This window comes from Somniosus microcephalus, chromosome 28, assembly GCF_052327205.1.
Source record: "Somniosus microcephalus isolate GS21.2 chromosome 28, FLI_Smic_1.0, whole genome shotgun sequence".
Classification (NCBI taxonomy): domain Eukaryota; kingdom Metazoa; phylum Chordata; class Chondrichthyes; order Squaliformes; family Somniosidae; genus Somniosus; species Somniosus microcephalus.
The window spans coordinates 33,858,734-33,880,083 of NC_141014.1; the positions used below are offsets into that span (position 1 = coordinate 33,858,734).

Sequence of the window (21,350 nt, forward strand, 5' to 3'; positions counted from 1 at the left end):
GAGAAACATTGGTAAGACCAAATGCAGATTGGGTGACCGCTTTGCGGAACGCCTCCGTTCAGTCCGTAAGGATGACCCCGAGCTTCCGGTCGCCTGTCACTTTAATTCACCGCCCCATTCCACTCAGACCTCACCGTACTCGGCCTCTTGCATTGTTCCATGGAAGCTCAATGTAAGCTCGAGGAACAGCACCTCATCTTCCGATTAGGCACTTTACAGCCTTCCGGACTCAATATCGAGTTCAACAATTTCAGATCATAACCTCGGCCCCTATTACATTTTTACTTATTTTTTATCCACACCTTTGTTTTGGCCCTTCCCCCTTTTTCTCTCTCCCACATGGCAGCTGTCTCCCATTCTGCCAGCGCATTTCACACCTAATCTAGAGCCGTCTTTTGTCTCCACTAGTCCTATCACCATCTCGTCTGGTTTTGAATACCTCTTAATGTCTCTTCACTTCTCTTTTGTTTTTTCATCCCCATTTCCCAGCCCCCAAACTGGCTTTTCAATCTGTTTCATTTCCTGTGCTTTTTCAGTCTTGACAAAGGATTTTGACCCGAATCGTTGACTCTATTTCTCTCTCTACTGTGTTTTTCCAGCATTTTCTGTTGTTATTTTGGATTTCCAGCATCTGCAGTATTTTGCTATCGTGTAAGATATTAGATTCATAGATGAAGTTTGACTCTTAGAACAGAAATTAAAACTGCAGCCAGGAACAGATGGGGGAAGGGCCAGCAAGGACAATTAACAAACACTAAAATGATAAGAAGATCGTAAAATGCAAGGAAACAGGGAGGATAGCACCTGCTAGATAATAAGGAGCCACAAAGCCATAAAGTGCCCTTGACGAAACTTGACAAAACATTCCTCAGAAAGATAAGAGGAAAAGGCTCAGCAGCCATGTAGAAAGAGACAGTGAGAGAGGTTTTCCCGCATCACACTTGGGATAAAGATTAGTATAGGTGATTGACATTAAATAAATCACCAAAATAACTATAAATATAGAGGGCTGAGAGCAGAAGACAGGCAGCGAGGGGTGAAGGCGTCTTTGAAGTGGAAATCAATGCTGGCTCACGCCTAACACCATGACTAAGTTTAGCCTCTGAGGTGGATCAATGCTGGCTCACGCCTAACACCTCCAACAGCTCAGGGGACAAATCAACAGAGGTGACTGCTGTTACAGACTGCAGAGACTTGCTGACCCAAGACCTCCACGCTGCCTCATCAGACATCTAACCAACCGTCCATCCGGTCGTGGCATTCCGCTTTGGGAGTCGTAGATTGCTCCTACTGTCACGGGTTGTATGTCTATTATACTCAGCTTAAACCATATGTAATATCTGATTATGCTTTAAAATTGTAACTCTTTAATAAAAGCCTTGCAACTCCTAAAACCCTTTGGGTAATCTGTGTGAGCCTGTGATCCAGATCTTACACATTGCAGCATTCATACAGAAACTCACACGAGCCGTACATTACTGAAGGGATGTACAGTTTTATCTTTTACCCAGTGTGTACTGTACAGGTACAGGAGCCGACACTGAGACACACAGCACTGCAGCAACTCGCCAAGGCTTCTTCGGCAGCACCTCCCAAACCCGCGACCTCTACCACCTAGAAGGACAAGGGCAGCAGGCGCATGGGAACACCACCACCTCCAAGTCACACACCATCCTGGCTTAGAAGTATATCGCCGTTCCTTCATCGTCGCTGGGTCAAAATCCTAGAACTCCCTCCCTAACAGCACGGTGGGAGCACCTTCACCACACGGACTGCAGCGGTTCAAGAAGGCGGCTCACCACCACCTTCTCAAGGGGCAACTAGGGATGGGCAATAAATGCCGGCCTTGCCAGCGATGCCCACGAATAAACAAAAAAATTCTCACTTGGTCTGGGTTGAAAACACTTCTGACACCAGAAGGTTCGGGGGGGGGGGGGGGGGAAGTTTCAGCCCAGAGATTCCGAGCTCCGACCTCACAATGGGAACCTTAAGTCACAGTAGGTCTCGAACTCTCGGTTGTCATCACAGCGGCGGAGGGAGAGGGAACTTGCTATCTTCCGTTATCATTCATAACCTCAGAGGGGGCGAAAAAGGCCCATCAGGTCAAACCATCTCCTGACCCACTGAGCCCAGCTTACATCCTCTCGTACATCGCCGATCGTTTTGAGAATTTTTTTTAAATTACAGGGAGACAAGACTTGTTGAAGATGGATCCCGGCACCAGCACCGGTGAGTTCATTTATCAGTTTCCGTTGTTAAGTGTGGGCGCCCGTTAGATGCCTTTCAAGTTTCTCACTCTCCATTCTTTTATACATACTTCCTCTCAACATCCCCCTCCCAAAAATATCTCCCCCTTTCTGGCTGCAGTCTGGTCGCTGAGTGAAAAAGAATGAAATTGCATTTCTATAGCGCCTTTCACGAGCTCAGGACGTCCCAAAGCCCTTCACAGCCAATGAAGTACTTTTTGAAGTGTGGCCACTGTTGTGATGCAGGAAACGGGGCAGCCAATTTGCGCACAGCAAGCTCCCACAAACAGCAATGTGATAATGACCTGATGATCTTATTTTAGGTGTTGGAGCAAGCTCGGGGGGCCGAATGGCCTACTCCTGCTCCTATTTCTTATGTTGATTGAGGGATAAATATTGGCCAGGACACCGGGGGGAACCCCCCTGCTCTTCCTGGAAATAGTGGCCGTGGGATCTTTTACCTCCACCCGAGAGAGCAGGCGGTGTTACGTCTCGTCCGAAAGACGGCACCTCCGACAGTGCAGCACTCCCTCAGCACTGCATTTAACGGTCAGCTCAGACTACACGCTCAATGAGCCAAGGCTGACACTATAGGTAGCGACAAACTATTGGACTGTGAAGGGCATCACAGATGGGCCTGATCCTGCTCTTATCAAACTGCCAAACAGACTGGGGCAACGATCAGGAGCCGGAATCTTGACTGATTTCGCCCCCCCACCCCGCCCCCCCCCACCCCCCCGTCCTATTTACACCTATTTGCCCGATTTGACTTTCCATTGACCTCAGTGGAATCGGTAAAATTACCCCCAACCACCCCCCCACCCACCACCACCACCCCCCCCCCCCGCCCATGTGCTGTGAGACCCCACCTCCCGTATCTCACCTCAGTCTGCGTTCACACCGGGTGCAGTATAACTCTAGTCTGGGGCAAAGTGGCTGTTCAAAAGTACATTTCACTACTTTTAATCTTAGGGGGCCAGTGAAGACGCTGAACCCCACGATCTGAAGGTTGCAAATTTGCGACCCTGGGTGTAGAGTTCGGCCTCGGTGTGTCCGAGCACTGAGCTGCCGAGCTCAGCAAGATCTGCAGTCAGCAATATAACTTCAGGGGGTTGACGTATGAGGAAAGGTTGAGCAAGTTGGGCCTACACTCATTGGAGTTTAGAAGAATGAGAGGTGATCTTATTGAAACATATAAGATTCTGAGGGGGATTGACAGGGTGGATGCAGGGAGGATGTTTCCCCTCGTGGGGGTAACTAGAACTAGGGGGCATAGTTTCAGGATAAGGGGTCACCCATTTAAAACGGAGATGAGGAGGAATTTCTTCTCTCAGAGGGTCGTAAATCTGTGGAATTCTCTACCCCAGAGAGCTGTGGAGGCGGAGTCAGTGAATATATTCAAGGCTGAGATTGTCAGGCATTTGAACTACAGGGAGTCAAGGGGTATGGGGAGAGAGCGGGAAAGTGGTGTTGAGGTCGAAGATCAGCCATGATCTTATTGAATGGCGGAGCAGGCTCGAGGGGCCGAGTGGCCGACTCCTGGCTCTGCTAACGGCGCTTCGTGTTCCACAGATGCTGGCCTGAGACTGGCGACTGCTGTCTATTATTGTTACAGACCTGCATCCGTGGAATGCGATTCACCAGATACAATCTATAGGAACGTAAGGAACAGGAGGAGGCCATTCAGCCCCTCGGGCCTACTCTGCCATTCCATGGCTGCACCTCAACCCCATCTCCCCGCCTTGGTTCCATATCCCTCGATATCCTTACCCAACAAAACTCTATCCATCTCTGTCTTAAAAGCTCCAACGGATCCTCAGAATCCACAGTTTTTTGGGGGAGAGAGTTCCAGATTTCCACTACCCTGAGGAGCTTTTTCCCTTAGTAGAGGGGTCAATAACTAGGGGGCATAGATTCAAGGTAAAGGGCGGGAGGTTTAGAGGGGATTTGAGAAAGAACTTTTTCACCCAGAGGGTGGTTGGAGTCTGGAACTCACTGCCTGAAAGGGTTGTGGAGGCAGAAACCCTCACAACATTTAAGAAGCATTTGGATGTGCACTTGAAATGCCATAGCATACAAGGCTACGGGCCAAATGCTGGAATATGGGATTAGATTAGGCAGGGCTTGATGGCCGGCGCGGACACGATGGGCCGAAGGGCCTCTATCCGTGCTGTATTACTCTATGACTCTATGACTCTATGACTTTGTATGAAGAAGTGCTTCCTGACATCACCCCTGAACGGCCTGGCTCTAATTTTAAGGTTACGTCCCCTTGTTCTGGACTCCCCCCACCAGAGGAAATAGTTTCTCTCTATCCACCCTACCGACTCCTTCAATCATCTTAAATACCTCAATTACAGGAAACTCTTTATTATCCGGCACCGACGGGACCGGCGTGGAGCCGGTTTATCAAAAAGTCCGGATTACAGACAGGTATAGTGAAAGGTACGAGAGCCCCGTACACAGCAACAAATCCAGGCTTCCCTGTTGCTAAGCAACAGGTGCAGGAACTCCAGCCACAGACCAAGCATCCCTGTTGCTTAGCAACAGGTGCAGGAACCCCGGTTACACAGCCACAGATCCAGGAACGGCCACTAATATGAAGTAAAACTTACCTGAACCGACTCCTGAATTTTGCCGGCTAACAGAGATTTCCGTTTATTTAGGTGCCGGTAAATCGAGAGTTTCCTGTACCTCTTAATTTTCTATATTCAAGGGACTACAAGCCTAGTCTATGCAACCTATCCTCGTAATTTAACCCTGGTGAGTTCTTTCTGTATCCTTGATGGTAATTTTAAACCCCCCCCCCCCGGTCCCTGTCCCTGGTGGGATACTGACCAATTTTACCTTCATCCGGTTAACCCCTCAATCTCGTGATACTCAACGGAACGCAAGCCTATTCCTTGCAACCAGATCAAAGAGTCACGTGGAAACTGTCCAAGGGAGAGCCAGAGGGCTTTCACTGAAGTGTTTACCATTCGACACACACACACACACTCACTCGCGCTCGGACAGATATCTGCTCCTTCCGCGTCGGCATGCAAATTTGGGAGACAACATTGAGAATTTCATTTGTGCTCTTCCCAGATCTTCCCGAGAGTGCTGAGTTGGGAGGACCATCCGGAATAAATTTCAACCTTCTCTCCGAGACCATCAATGCCACGAAATCTGGCCGGTCGACCATCTTCAAATCAGCGTAGGTACAGAGGGAGGTTCAAAAAAACATTCCTGTTGCAGACTAAACGCATTCTTTCACCCAACCCTCCAACCAGCCCAGCCGTGAGTGAAAGGGAACTCTTGAGACAGGTCCAGGTAGCAGTTGGTAGGCATTGAGAACCCCATTGCGTGTACAGATATCTCCCTGAGAGAGAGGGACTGAGAGACACCAGTCAGTGTACAGATATCTCCCTGAGAGAGAGGGACTGAGAGACACCAGTCAGTGTACAGATATCTCCCTGAGAGAGAGGGGACTGAGAGACACCAGTCAGTGTACAAATATCTCCCTGAGAGAGAGGGACTGAGAGACACCAGTCAGTGTACAGATATCTCCCTGAGAGAGAGGGACTGAGAGACACCAGTCAGTGTACAGATATCTCCCTGAGAGAGAGGGGACTGAGAGACACCAGTCAGTGTACAGATATCTCCCTGAGGGAGTGGGACTGAGAGACACCAGTCAGTGTACAGATATCTTCCTGAGAGAGAGGGACTGAGAGACCCCAGTCAGTGTACAGATATCTCCCTGAGTGAGTGGGGACTGAGAGACACCAGTCAGTGTACAGATATCTCCCTGAGAGAGAGGGACTGAGAGACACCAGTCAGTGTACAGATATCACCCTGAGGGAGAGGGACTGAGAGACACCAGTCAGTGTACAGATATCTCCCTGAGAGAGAGGGACTGAGAGACACCAGTCAGTGTACAGATATCTCCCTGAGTGAGTGGGGACTGAGAGACGCCAGTCAGTGTACAGATATCTCCCTGAGAGAGAGGGACTGAGAGACACCAGTCAGTGTACAGATATCTCCCTGAGAGACTGGGACTGAGAGACACCAGTCAGTGTACAGATATCTCCCTGAGAGACTGGGACTGAGAGACACCAGTCAGTGTACAGATATCTCCCTGAGGGAGAGGGACTGAGGGACACCAGTCAGTGTACAGATATCTCCCTGATAGAGAGGGACTGAGAGACACCAGTCAGTGTACAGATATCTCCCTGAGACAGAGAGGAACTGAGAGACACCAGTCAGTGTACAGATATCTCCCTGATAGAGAGGGACTGAGAGACACCAGTCAGTGTACAGATATCTCCCTGAGACAGAGAGGGACTGAGAGACACCAGTCAGTGTACAGATATCTCCCTGAGAGAGAGGGACTGAGAGACACCAGTCCGTGTACAGATATCTCCCTGAGGGAGACGGGACTGAGTGTCAGTGTGCAGATCTTTTTTAAAAACTATTCCCCAAAAATGTATTTTTGTTGTGTTTTAATTAGGAAGAAGCACTTGAAGCAATTCATCTCCAAGTACGAAGCCCTGGATACGGAAATGCCGGGAATTCGGAAGTTTCAGGAAACGCCGGCTTCTCAGCCCTTGACCATCTGTGTGGAGTGTCCGGTAAATACTCGATTGTCTCCCTGTTACTTTGCAGCTTGTCATTTGCCTTGTGTGACGTGAGGCCTCTCCACCTCCCTGGAGATCGAATGTCCTTCAATTTGTCTCCTCCAGTTCATCCATTTTATTAAAACTGGATTTCCCCAACCCCCGTCCTCCTCCCCCACTCTCTCTCTCCAATATATGGGGAGCCTGCCTGGGCTACCCTTCCATGGAGGCCCAATGCTCTCCAGCATCACACACAAGTACTTTTCATCTCTGAGCATAGACCGCAAAGGCCACAATGGCTGCTGGGATACAGATAGCTTTCCATTGCTCCACCATTGGCGGCCGTGCCTTCTTTTGCCGGGGCCCTAAACTCTGGAATTTCCTCCCTAAACCTCTCCGCCTCTCTTTCCTCCTTTAAGACGCTCCTTAAAACCTACCTCTTTGGCCGAGCTCTGCCCCACTACAGGAAACATTTTTTTATCCGGCACGGACGGGACCGACGTGGTGCCAGTTCATCAAAAATTCCGGATAACCGAACGCTATAGTAAAAGATAGGGAGCTTAAAGCAACAAACCCTGTTGCTTAGCAACAGCTTCAGAACAATGGCCATAAGTTGGAAGCGTCTCTGTAGCTTAGCAACAGCTGCAGCCACACCCTTGCACAGCAACAAATGGAGGAAGGCAAGTAATAAAAGTTACCTGAACCTACTCCTGAATTTTGCCGGTTAACCGAGGTTTCTGGTTATTTAGGTTGCGGTAAATCGAAAGTTTCCTGTATTTCTTAAGTGGTTCGGTGTCAAATTCTGTTTGATAAACACTCTTGTGAAACGCCTTGTGACGTTTTACTATGTTAAAGGCGCTATATTTATGCAAGTTGTTGTTGTCCAAACCTGTTCTCACACACGAGTACTTTCCATGGGGTTATAGGAACAGGAGGAGGCCATTCAGCCCCTCGAGCCTGTTCCGCCATTCAATGAGATCACGGCTGATCTGTATCTTAACCCCATATGCCCGCCTTGGTTCCTTAACCCTTAATACTCTTGCCTAATAAAAATCTATCGGCAGATAGCGTTCAAGGTCCTCAATCATTGTCATTTACCGTAGAAAAACATCCCAAGCCGCTTCGCAGTGATATAAGGAGAAAAAAAAGGACATCAAGCCAGAGAAGGAGATGTTAGGAGAGGTGACTAAACACTTGGTCAAAGACATGGGTTTTAAGGAGGGTTTTAAAGGAGGAGAGGGATGTGGAGAGGCGGAGGGAGGGGTTTAAGGAGGAATGTCAGGGTGTGGGGCCCAGGCGGCTGAAAGCACGGCAGTCAATGGTGGGGCAAAGGTTCCCCCAAGCTGATCAAGAACCCAGTCACCCCATCACATCCTGCCTTAGACTCACTCTACACCCCAACCCCCCCATGGGCTCTGCTTTCCCCTCCTCCCCCCTCAGCCTGCTGTGGGCCCGCTCTCCCCTTCTCCCCCTAGCCTGCTGTGGGCCCACTCTCCCCTTCTCCCCCTAGCCTGTTGTGGGCCCACTCTCCCCTTCTCCCCTCAGCCTGTTGTAGGCCCACTCTCCCCTTCTCCCCCTAGCCTGCTGTAGGCCCACTCTCCCCTTCTCCCCCTAGCCTGCTGTGGGCCCACTCTCCCCTTCTCCCCTCAGCCTGTTGTAGGCCCACTCTCCCCTTCTCCCCCTAGCCTGCTGTGGGCCCACTCTCCCCTTCTCCCCCTAGCCTGTTGTGGGCCCACTCTCCCCTTCTCCCCTCAGCCTGCTGTGGGCCCGCTCTCCCCTTCTCCCCCCAGCCTGCTGTGGGCCCACTTTCCCCTTCTCCCCTCAGCCTGTTGTAGGCCCACTCTCCCCTTCTCCCCCTAGCCTGCTGTGGGCCCACTCTCCCCTTCTCCCCTCAGCCTGTTGCAGGCCCACTCTCCCCTTCTCCCCCTAGCCTGCTGTGGGCCCACTCTCCCCTTCTCCCCCTAGCCTGCTGTGGGCCCACTCTCCCCTTCTCCCCTCAGCCTGCTGTGGGCCCACTCTCCCCTTCTCCCCCTAGCCTGCTGTGGGCCCACTCTCCCCTTCTCCCCCCAGCCTGCTGTGGGCCCACTCTCCCCTTCTCCCCCTAACCTGCTGTGGGCCCACTCTCCCCTTCTCCCCTCAGCCTGCTGTGGGCCCACTCTCCCCTTCTCCCCTCAGCCTGCTGTGGGCCCACTCTCCCCTCCTCCCCTCAGCCTGCTGTGGGCCCACTCTCCCCTTCTCCCCTCAGCCTGCTGTGGGCCCACTCTCCCCTTCTCCCCCTAGCCTGCTGTGGGCCCACTCTCCCCTTCTCCCCCCAGCCTGCTGTGGGCCCACTCTCCCCTTCTCCCCCTAGCCTGCTGTGGGCCCACTCTCCCCTTCTCCCCCCAGCCTGTTGTGGGCCCACTCTCCCCTTCTCCCCCCAGCCTGCTGTGGGCCCACTCTCCCCTCCTCCCCTCAGCCTGCTGTGGGCCCACTCTCCCCTTCTCCCCCTAGCCTGCTGTGGGCCCACTCTCCCCTTCTCCCCCCAGCCTGCTGTGGGCCCACTCTCCCCTTCTCCCCCTAGCCTGCTGTGGGCCCACTCTCCCCTTCTCCCCCCAGCCTGCTGTGGGCCCACTCTCCCCTTCTCCCCCTAGCCTGCTGTGGGCCCACTCTCCCCTTCTCCCCCCAGCCTGTTGTGGGCCCACTCTCCCCTTCTCCCCCCAGCCTGTTGTGGGCCCACTCTCCCCTTCTCCCCCCAGCCTGCTGTGGGCCCACTCTCCCCTTCTCCCCCCAGCCTGCTGTGGGCCCACTCTCCCCTTCTCCCCCTAGCCTGCTGTGGGCCCACTCTCCCCTTCTCCCCCTAGCCTGTTGTGGACCCACTCTCCCTGCTCTGCGCCTCTCTGACCTCTTCCTCCTCCTAACCTGTCTTTGGCCCATTCTTCCTGTCACCCTTTGACCTTATTGGGCCTTCTCCCCCCTGACCCATCACAGGCCCAACGGGTCTGTTTCACCATTGATAGCACTGATGCGCATCACCTTGATAAACGCATTTCCCCTCTCCTGCTAAGAAGATCAAACCCAACTGACAACAGTCAATTCCTGAGCCACCGGCAGAGTTCGAGATGTCACAAAGTCTCCAGTTCAATTCTGATTGAAAGCTAGGGTTGTCAACCCTCCAGGATTGGCCGGGAGTCTCCAGGAATTGGAGATTAATCACCAGGACACGACTGCCAGCAAAACCCGACAGGAAAAAAATCAGAGTTGAATTTTTTTAACGTAATTTAAAAAATTGTGTGTTTTTTGAACATAAAAAACAGGAGCAGGAGTCGGCCATTTAGCCCCTCGAACCTGCTCCGCCATTCAATAAGATCATGGCTGATCTGATCTTGGTTTCAACTCCACTTCCCTGCCCGCTCCCCATAACCCTTGACTCCCCTGTTGCTCAAATATCTGTCTATCTCCACCTTAAATATATTCAATGACTCCGCCTCCACAGCTCTCTGGGGAAGAGAATTCCAAAGATTCACGACCCTCTGAGAGAAGAAATTCCTCCTCATTTCCGATTTAAATGGGCGACCCCTTATTTTGAAATTATGCCCCCTGGTTCTAGATTCCCCCACGAGGGGAAACATCCTCTCTACATCCACCCTGTCAAACCCCCTTCAGAATCTTATATGTTTCAATAAGATCCCCTCTCATTCTTCTAAACTCCAATGAGTATAGGCCCAACCTGCTCAACCTTTCCTCATAAGACAACCCCTTCGTCCCAGGAATCAACCTCGTGAACCTTGTCTGAACTGCCTCCAATGCAAGTATATCCCTCCAAAACTGTACGCAGTACTCCAGGTGTGGTCTCACCAGCGCCCTGTACAGTTGTAACAGGACTTCCCTACTTTTATACTCCATCCCCTTACAATAAAGGCCAACATTCCATTTGCCTTCCTAATTACTTGCTGTACCTTCATGCTAACTTTTTGTGTATCATGTACAAGGACCCCCAGGTCCCTCTGTACCGCCGCATTATGTAGTCTCTCCATTTAAATAATAATTTGCTTTTTTATTTTTCCTACCAAAGTGGATAACCTCACATTTTCCCACATTATACTCCATCTGTCAAATGTTTGCCCGCTCACTTAGCCTGTCTATGTCTATATCCCTGAACATTTCCGTTTGTTCGTTACAAAAGTATTGGCGATGGGGGCGGGAATAAAGGCTCTCTGACTGACGGTCGAGCGCCAGACAATCGGGGAACGAGGAGTTCTGTTCCCTCTCCGATTGGCCGCGGGAAGGTGGGCCGCTGCGATGATAGACGTGTCGGGCGACCAATGGCGGGAGTGTGGGGGCGGTTGATGGTGGTGGGGGCGGGGCGGGGGGGGGTGGGCAGTGGTTGCGGAGGTCATGTGACGAAACCACCAGGAATACCGTCCAACACAGAGTTGGCGACCCCGAGTGGGACAGTCCCGACTCGGGTCAGGCAGCGACCCTGGCGGAGGCTCGGTGACTCAGCCCTGGGATCCCCCCCCACTCAGCCAGCGATTAAACTGCAACGTACTCTGGTGTTGGTAAACACTCGGATTGATGAGAATTAATTGCCGTTTAAGTGCTAATTATCTGTGGATTTCCCATCATTAGCAAAAAGGTGGAAATAGATTCTGGCTTTCACACATATAATTAGAGAGAGAAGGAAAAAAAACAGCTGGAAAAAAAAGTGAAGTTGTCTGTGCCCTCCTCTCTTATTTTACCCGTTTCCGCCTCTCCTGCCGTCTTGCCTGGCTGCCGAACCACGGGCGCTAGCATTCCCTGGTACCTCACCCGAGCAGACGTCAGCCTGGGCTGTTTGACCGAGGGGGGTGCGGTGTGGACAACACCCTGCGGCTCTCCCGCCGACGTCCACACGCACGTCCTTCTTACAGGGCTGGCCGGGTAGGGAGCGGGAGTGGGAACTCTGGCCCATTTCACCCCCCACATCATCTCTAACCCCGCCTCCCCTCCCCACTCCCCCACCACCACCCGCACCCCCCCCCCACGAGGCTGCTGGGATCAATTCTACTGCCCCAGCTGCAGCCCCTGCCTGAGATCAGCAGAACCCGAGGCCTCTGGTCTGCTGGCTCAGCCTGGTGGCGCGTGCTCTTACTGTTGTCAATGTTTAATTTCCCTGCTGCTTAAACCTACCTCTTTGACCAAGGTTTTGCTCACCTGCCCTAATATCTCCTTATGTGGCTCGGCGTCAAATTGTGTTTGACAATCGCTCCTGTGAAGCGGCCTTGGGACGTTTTACTACGTTAAAGGCGCTATAGAAATGCAAAGTTGTTCAACATTGTTGCTAAAAGAAAGAGTTGCATTTCTATAGCGCCTTTCACGACCTCAGGATGTCCCAAAGCGCTTTACAGCCAATGAAGGACTTTTTTTGAAGTGTAGTCACTGTTGTAATGCAGGAAACACGGCCGCCAATTTGCGCACAGCACGCTCCCACAAACAGATAATGACCAGACAATCTGTTTCAGTGATGTTGGTTGAGGGATAAATATTGGCCCCAGGACACCGGGGAGAACTCCCCCTGCTCTTCTTCGATATAGTGGCCATGGGATCTGTTACGTCCGCCTGAGAGAGCTCGGTTTAACATCTCATCCGAAAGACGGCACCTCCGACAGTGCAGCACTCCCTCAGCACTGCCGCTGGGAGTGTCAGCCTGGATTTTGTGCTCAAGTCTCCGGAGCGGGGACTTGAACCCACAACCTTCTGATGCGGAGGCGAGAAGCGCTGCCCCACTGAGCCATGGTGGCACTGTACGTAGATTGCAAATGGATGGGTCACCTCTGCTGATAGCGAACAGGCTGGAATGTGCGTGCCTGTGTAGATAAGGGAACAGGATGGGCTGTGAAGCCCTCAGTGGTTGAGTAGCCCTGGCGCTCACACATGAAAACCGGCCTCTAGGATGAGGTCGCTTGGTGGGTGGAGGCCACTGCCCTGCAGGCGGGGGTGTGCGATGCCCTCACGGTTGATTTACCCCTCCACAATCAGCGTCTAGGCACAGGCAAGATGTAGGGGAAGTTGTGGCGGGGTGGGAGGGAGGCCGGTGCTCATGGGGCTGTTCGGCAACAGCAGCCAGCGCCGTCGGGAGGAGCTGGCTGGGAGGGAGTTGACAATTCTTGGGTGCTGAGGGCCAAGCTGGGGTTGCCAAAGCTCCAGGATTGGCCCAGGAGTCTCCAGGAATCGGAGATTAATCTCCGGGATGAAAACAGAAAATGCTGGAAACACTCAGCAGGTCAGGCAGCGTCTGTGGAGAGAGAAACAGAGTCAATGTTTCAGGTCGATGACCTTTCGTCAGAACTGGAAAAAAAGCTGGCGATGGAACAGGTTTTTAAGCAAGTGTAGGGGCTGGGAAATGGGGGAGGGGATGAAAGAACAAAAGGGAAGGTCTGCGATCGGATGGAAGGCGGGAGAGATTAAGAGACATTAAGAGATATTCAAGGCAAAAGGAGATGGTAATGGGATACTGTCGCGAGTAGCTCCCAGGAGAAAAATTGAAGGGCCATTAAAAAAATAATTTATTTTTCATTATTTTTATAAAATTATTGGAGTTGGGGGGAAAAAGGCTGTTTGACTGACAGTCACGAATCATCCAATGTGTGGGGTGGGCGGGAGCTCATGTGATGAAGCCGCCGGGAATGCGGCCAGCCAAGAGTTGGCAACTGCGATAAGCTGAGGGGCGAGGCCCTTGCTGATGGCCGACCGTGTTCCTTACAGCCGGAGCTGGACCTCACACACCAGGACATCATGAATGCAGCCGAGAGCATTCTCCCCAACGCCTTCGAGCAAGGGAAGATCACCAGCATCCAGTTCGAAAACGTCAACGTCATCTGTGGCTCATCGGGGCTGAAGAACAGGTGAGAGGAAGCCCCCACCCCCCGTCCCCAGCTCCCACCCCCGCCCCCCACCCCACCCCCCCACCCCCACACCTTTGCTCTCTCATCGAGTGATGCTTTGTGGAAAGAAAAGCATCAAACGGGGGACTGAAGAGATCGTAAAGTCTCTGAAGAATGGACTCAGTCGGGAATATTTGGTGGACTTTATGGGATTTTTCTGAGAGTATTTTTTCCTGTTATGGGATCGCCCTGTGCAGATACGTGAAAGACTGGTTTTGTTAAAGCTCCAGAGAACGCATGGCAGTTGGCTGTGACAAAAGAACTGTGTACCGCATAAGAGATTAGCGTGTAAAGTTAAAGCACAAGGGATTGGGGGCAAGGTACTGACTTGGATAGAGAACTGGTTGGAAGCAAAGAGTTGGAATAAACGGATCTTTTTCCGAGTGGCAGGCAGCAACTAGTGGGGTACCGTAGGGATCGGTGCTAGGACCCCAGCTATTCACAATATATATTAATGATCTAGAAGAGGGGACTAGATGTAATATCTCCAAGTTTGCAGATGACACAAAGCTGGGTGGGCGTGTGTGCTGTGAGGAGGATGCAGAGAAACTCCAGTATGATTTGGACAGGTTGGTGATTGGGCAGAAGCATGGCAGATGCAGTATAATGTGGATAAATGCGAGGTTATCCACTTTGGTGGCAAAAACGGGAAGGCAGATTATTATCTGATCGGCAATAGATTGGGAGAAGGGGAAGTGCAATGAGACCTGGGTGTCCTTGTGCACCAGTCGCTGAAGGTAAGCATGCAGGTGCAGCAGGCGGTTAAGAAGGAAAATGGTATGTTGGCCTTCGTAGCGAGAGGATTCGAGTACAGGAGCAAGGATGTCTTGCTGCAGTTGTACAGGGCCTTGGTGAGACCACACCTTGAGTATTGTGTGCAGTTTTGGTCGCCTTATCTGAGGAAGGATGTTCTTGCCATGGAAGGAGTGCAGCGAAGATTCACCAGACTGATACCCGGGATGGCAGATATGACGTATGAGGAGAGATTGGGTCGATTAGGCTAATATTCACTGGAGTTTAGAAGAATGAGAGGGGATCTCATTGAAACTTATAAAATTCTAACAGGGCTAGACAGACTAGATGCAGGAAGGATGTTCCCAATGGTGGGGGAGTCCAGGACCAGGGCTCACAGTCTAACGATAAGGGGTAAGCCATTTAGGACAGAGATGAGGAGGAATTTCTTCACCCAGAGAGTGGTGAACCTGTGGAATTCTCTACCACAGAAGGCAATTGAGGCCAAGTCATTAAATATATTCAAGAAGGAGTTAGATATATTTCTTAAGGCTAAAGGGATCAAGGGCTATGGGGAGAAAGCAGGGACAGGGTACTGAATTTGGATGATCAGCCATGATCTCATTGAATGGCGGAGCAGGCTCGAGGGGCCAAATGGCCTACTCCTGCTCCTATCTTCTATGTTTCTATCTATGTTTCTGCCATGGTGTCTCGCTCATGTGCGAAACGGGGAGGGATGCCGCCCTGTCGGAGGTAGTGAATTGGTACATGCTGCTCCCGGCTCAGAGTGTCCTAATTTTTAACGGCGTTGGAGGCTGGGCAGGACTCACGGCAAACAGAATCTATTCAAACAGAGTCTCGTACAAACTACAGGAAACAGAACTCACGACCGAAACTACAGCAAAGTCTCCCGATAAAAGCAGGATTATTTCTCCAGCAAAATGACATAGAATTACAGTACATTGAATATACAGCACGGAAACTAGTCTGTGCTGGTGTTTACACTCCACACGAGTCTACTCCCATTCCCTCTGCCTCATCCCAGCCTTTCAGCATATCTTTCTATCCCCTTTTCTCTCGTGTACTCGTCTAGTTTACTTTTGAAAGCATCTAAGCTATTCGCCTCGACCACTTCCTGTGGTAGTGACTTCCACATTATAACCACTCTCTGAGTAAAGAAATTTCCCTGTTGGATTTATTGGTAACTATTTGATATTTATAGCCCCCTAGTTTTGGATTCTCCCCCACAAGTGGAAACATTCTCCCCACGTCTACCCTGTCCAACCCATTCAGAATTTTAAAGACCTCTATCAGGTCGCACCAAAGTCTTTTTTTTTCTAAAGAAAAAAGCCCCAACCTGTTCAATCTTTCGTTGCAGAATGCAGTGAGTGGAGGATAGCGACATAATACAAATTCTGTGCGTAAAATCAGTCCCAGTCACTTACAGCAGTGGGGTCTCCAAGTGTGATGGACGGGGGGAACTTACCCAATCATCTCCATTCTGGCCGGGACTTGTGGTGTCCCTACATGCAGTCTTTTAAAAAACAAAATGAGTTTGGTCTAAAATAAAACTGTTAATGCTGATGCAATACAGCTCGGAGGCCTGGTGGTGCCCATCGCACACAGACTAGATCTCTCCTGGAGACTCCTTGCGGCCAATGTCGAACCGGAGCTGTCGGGCAATGCCCAGGTGTGAGAAGTCCAGAAAGGGGCAAGTTGTTGTCTGTTCACATGGGCTGGCCAGGCCACCTGACCGTATTTATTCCTCCCCTCTTAGAATCATAGAATCTTATTGCACAGAAGGAGGCCATTCGGCCCATTGAAAGAGCTGTCCAATTTAGGTCCAGCTTTTTCCCCAGAACCCTGAAAATTTGTCCTCTTCAACTACACGTCCAATTGCCTTTTGCAAGTTCCCATGGGATCTGATTCCACGGCCCTTTCAGGTACTGCGTTCCAGATCTTAACAACCCTCTGTGTGAAGAGAATTCTCCTCATTTCCCCTCTAGTCCTTTTACCAATTATTTTAAATCTGTGACCTCTGGTTACCAACCCACTTGCCAGAGGAAACAGTTTCTCCCTACTTGCTCTGTAAAAACAGCTCGTAATTTTGAACATAAGAACATAAGAAATAGGAGCAGGAATAGGCCACTCGGCCCCTCGAGCCTGCTCCGCCATTCACTAAGATCATTGCTGATCTTGGGCTCAAAGCCACTTCCCTGCCCGCTCCCCATAACCCTTCACTCCCTTATCTGGTAAAAATCTGTCTATCTCCACCTTAAATGTATTTAATGACCCAGCCTCCACGGCTCTCTGGGGCAGAGAATTCCACAGATTTATGACCCTCTGAGAGAAGAAATTCCTCCTCATCTCAGTTCTAAAAGGGCGACCCTTTATTCTGAGGCTGTGCCCCCGAGTTCTAGATTTCCCCATGAGGGGAAACATCCTCTCTGCATCTACCCTGTCGAGCCCCCTCAGTATCTTACATGTTTCAATAAGATCACCTCTCATTCTTCTAAATTCCAATGAGTGTAGGCCCAACCTGCTCAACCTTTTTATAGAAACATAGAAACATAGAAGATAGGAGCAGGAGTAGGCCATTCGGCCCCTTGAGCCTGCTCCGCCATTCAATGCGATAATGGCTGATCATCCAAGTTCAGTACTCGGTCCCTGCTTTCTCCCCGTACCCCTTGATTCCTTTAGCCTTAAGAAATATATCCAACTCCTTCTTGAATATATTTAATAAATTGGCCTCCACTGCCTTCTGTGGTAGAGAATTCCACAGGTTCACCACTCTCTGGGTGAAGAAATTCCTCCTCATTTCTGTCCTAAAAGGCCTACCCCTTATCCTTAGACTGTGACCCCTGGTTCTGGATTCCCCGACCATCGGGAACATCCTCCCTGCATCTAGTCTGTCCAGTCCTGCCAGAATTTTATAAGTTTCAATGAGATACCCTCTCATTCTTCTAAACTCCAGCGAGTACAAGCCCAATCAACCCAATCTCTCCTCATACGTCATTCCTGCCATCCCAGGTATCAGTCTGGTGAATCTTCGCTGAACTCCTTCCATGGCAAGGATATCCTTCCTCAGATAAGGTGACCAAAACTGCACACAATAATCAAGATGTGGTCTCACCAAGGCCCTGTACAACTGCAGCAAGACATCCTTGTTCCTGTACTCAAACCCTCTCGCTATGAAGGCCAACATACCATTTGCCTTCTTAACCGCCTGCTGCACCTGCATGCTTACCTTCAGCGACTGGTGCACAAGGGCACCCAGGTCTCGTTGCACTTCCCCTTCTCCCAATCTATTGCCATTCAGATAATAATCTGCCTTCCTGTTTTTGACACCAAAGTGGATAACCTCACATTTATCCACGTTATATTGCATCTGCCATGCTTCTGCCCAATCACCCAACCTGTCCAAATCATCCTGTAGTTCCTGTAGTTTCTCGGCATCCTCCTCACAGCACACACGCCCACCTAGCTTTGTGTCGTCTGCAAATTTGGAGATATTACATCTAGTTCCCTTGTCTAGATCATTAATATATATTGTGAATAGCTGGGGTCCAAGGACCGATCCCTGCGGTACCCCACTAGTCACTGCCTGCCACTCGGAAAAGACCCGTTTATTCCAACTCTTTGCTTTCTATCTGCCAACCAGTTCTCTATCCAAGTCAATACCTTGCCCCCAATCTCATGTGCCTTAACTTTACACACTAATCTCTTATGTGGGACCTTATCGAAAGCCTTCTGAAAGTCCAAGTACACCACATCCACTGGTTCTCCCTTATCTATTTTACTAGTTACATCCTCAAAAAATTCCAGTAGATTAGTCAAGCACGATTTACCTTTTGTAAATCCATGTTGACTTAGTCCGATCCTGTCACTGTTTTCCAAGTGCTCTGCTATTACATCTTTTATAATAGACTCTAGCATTTTCCCCACTACCGATGTCCGGCTTACCGGTCTGTAATTCCCCGTTTTCTCTCTACCACCCTTTTTGAACAGTGGGGTAACATTAGCTACCCTCCAATCCATGGGTACTGTTCCAGATTCCATCGAATGTTGGAAGATGACCAGCAATGCATCTACTATTTCTAGGGCCACTTCCTTAAGTACCCTAGGATGTAGATTATCAGTCCCTGGGGATTTATCGGCCTTCAATCCCATCAATTTCCCTAACACCATTTCCCTACAAATACTGATCTCTTTCAGTTCCTCCCTTTCATCAGACCCTATGTTCCCCGACACCTCTGGGAGGTTATTTGTGTCCTCCTTTTTGAAGACAGAACCAAAATATGTATTTAATTGGTCTGCCATTTCTTTGTTCCCCATTATAAATTCCCCTGATTCTGACTGCAAGGGACCTACGCTTGACTTCACCAATCTTTTGCTCTTCACATATCTATAAAAGCTTTTACAGTCCGTTTTTATGTTCCCTGCAAGCTTACTCTCATATTCTATTTTCCCTTTCTTAATTAATCCCTTTGTCCTCCTTTGTTGAATCCTAAACTGCTCCCAATCCTCTGGATTACTGCTTTTTCTGGCCAATTTATATGTCCTCTCCTTGGATCTTATGCTATTCCTAATTTCCCTCGTTAGCCACGGTTGAGTCACCTTTTTTGTTTTATTTTTATGCCAAACTGGGACGAACAAATTCTGTAGTTCATCCATGCAGTCTTTGAATGTTTGCCATTGCCTATCCACCGCTAACCCTTTGAGTGACATTCCCCAATCAATCCTACCCATTTCATCTCTATTAAATCTTCCCTTAACCTTCTCTGCTCTAAAGGAGAGCAATCCCAGCTTCTCCAGTCTCTCCACATAACTGGTATCAGCCTGGTAAACCTCCTCTACACCCTCTCCAGGGCCTTGACATCCCTCCTAAAGTGCGGTGCCTAGAAATGGACGCGATGCTTCAGCTAAGGTCGAAACCAGCGATTTCTAAAACGTTTAGCATGCTTTGCTTTATTACTGCCGCTACACCACTTTTCTCTGCCTCCCTATTTTTCACATACACACATCTTCCTCTCTGTAGCCGGCCCAGCTGTCGGGTTTGTGAGCATTTCCTGCTCATTTATCTCACTGTGGGCCGAGAGGGGCAAGGTGAAGTCAGGGCGACCCAGCATTCACAGTGGTAGCGAAAACCTTCTATTAAAATGCTGGGCCATGTGGTTTTAATAGAGGGCGTTCACTGTTGCTATGAATGCTGGGATATGCCTGCCTCCATTGTGTGCTCTGACTGCGCAGGAAGAAAAAGCGAAACACTGGCAATTGCCGGCATAGTACATTGAGGTGTGAGCTTGTCATTTACAGATAAGAGAGTTGGTGGATCTGCATGTGACACAGAGAAAACTAGTGAATGACCTACATTGGCACCCGGTTAAGCAACGCCTCGATTTTAAAATTCTCATCCTTGTTTTCAAATTCCTCCGTGGCCTCGCCCCCCTCCCTATCTCTGTAATCTCCTCCAACCCCACAACCACCCGAGATATCTGCGCTTCTCAAATTCTGGCCTCGTGAACATCCCCCGATTTCCATCGCTCCACCATTGGTGGCCGTGTCTTCAGCTGCCCGGGCCCTAAGCTCTGGAATTCCCTCCCTAAACCTCTCCGCCTCACTTTCCTCATTTAAGATGCACCTTAAAACCTCCCTCTTCCTGCCCTAATGTCTCCTTATGTGGCTTGGTGTCAAATTTTGTTTGCTAATCGCTCCTGTGAAGTGCCTTGGGACGTTTTACTACGTTAAAGGCGCTATATAAATGCACGTTGTTGTTCTTCTTTATTTTATACACATTATCAAACATACATGCCTCGTACCGGCCAGTCCAGTATGAATGGAATAGTTTCTCCCTCCTCTCAGTGCAGTGCTGAGAGAGCGCTGCACCGGCAGAGGTGCCGTCTTTCAGGTGAGACATTAAACCGAGGCCCAATCTACCCCGCGGCACTATTTCGAGAAAGAGCAGGGGGAGTTCTCCCAGTGTCCTGGCCAACACTTGTCTCTTGACCAACTTCACCAAAAAAAATGATTATCTGGTCATTGTCACATTGCTGACTGTGGGAGCTTGCTGTGCGCAAATTGGCTGGCGCGTTTACCACACTGCAACAGCGGCTACACTTCACAAAGTGCTTGATTGGTCGTGAAGCACTTCGGGACGTCCTGAAGCTGTGGAAGGCGCTATCTAAATGCAAGTTCTTTCTTTCTCCCGCTGCAGGTGGCTCATTAACATTTCGGATTTCCAAACCAGGAGCTTGTTCCTCAATTCTGGACTGGTGATCAAGAAAATGTACTTGGCGGTGCAACGCTACGATGACCTCCTGATGGAGGACTACAAACTGCACCTGCGCAGGGCACTGGCGCAGAAGAAGGTCCTGGAGACACTCAACGAGACGGCCAACCTGGGTGTGAAATCTAGGTAGAGTCCAGGCAGGCTCTGTGGGGCGGGTGGGGGGGAAGGAGGAGGAGGGGTGGTGTGAGTAAGGCATGGCTCAACCGCTGCTCAATGTTCATTAGAAAATTAAAAAAAATTGTAAAATTAATAAATTATTGTTTTTTTTTCCCCGTTGCGTGGCAGTATTTTTTTGCATTTCCTTCTTTTGGGGAATTCCGCGCTCATCAGCAGGAGGAGCTTCATCACTGGGATTGGGGCACTTCTTCCCAAAGTGTCAAGCACACTTGGGACAGGTGGAACATAGGTACACTGTCCCTTAACGTCTGGTGCAGCACGGGTTAGATACAGAGTAAAGCTCCCTCTACACTGCCCCATCAAACACTCCCAGGGCAGGTACAGCACGGGTTAGATACAGAGTAAAGCTCCCTCTACACTGTCCCATCAAACACTCCCAGGGCAGGTACAGCACGGGTTAGATACAGAG

At 50.2% G+C, this 21,350-nt stretch overlaps 1 protein-coding gene across 1 annotated transcript; it reads left to right on the plus strand.

Annotated features, from left to right (window-relative positions):
- The first annotated feature begins 2,041 nt into the window (after positions 1-2,041).
- Positions 2,042-20,912, plus strand: LOC147099526 (putative uncharacterized protein C19orf81). The gene is made up of 5 exons (XM_085969315.1): positions 2,042-2,229; positions 5,334-5,442; positions 6,736-6,856; positions 13,565-13,704; positions 20,690-20,912. Exons 1-5 carry the CDS (start codon positions 2,208-2,210, stop codon positions 20,892-20,894), a joined length of 597 nt encoding a protein of 198 aa, XP_085825441.1. The 5' UTR covers positions 2,042-2,207; the 3' UTR covers positions 20,895-20,912.
- Positions 20,913-21,350: the final 438 nt, after the last annotated feature.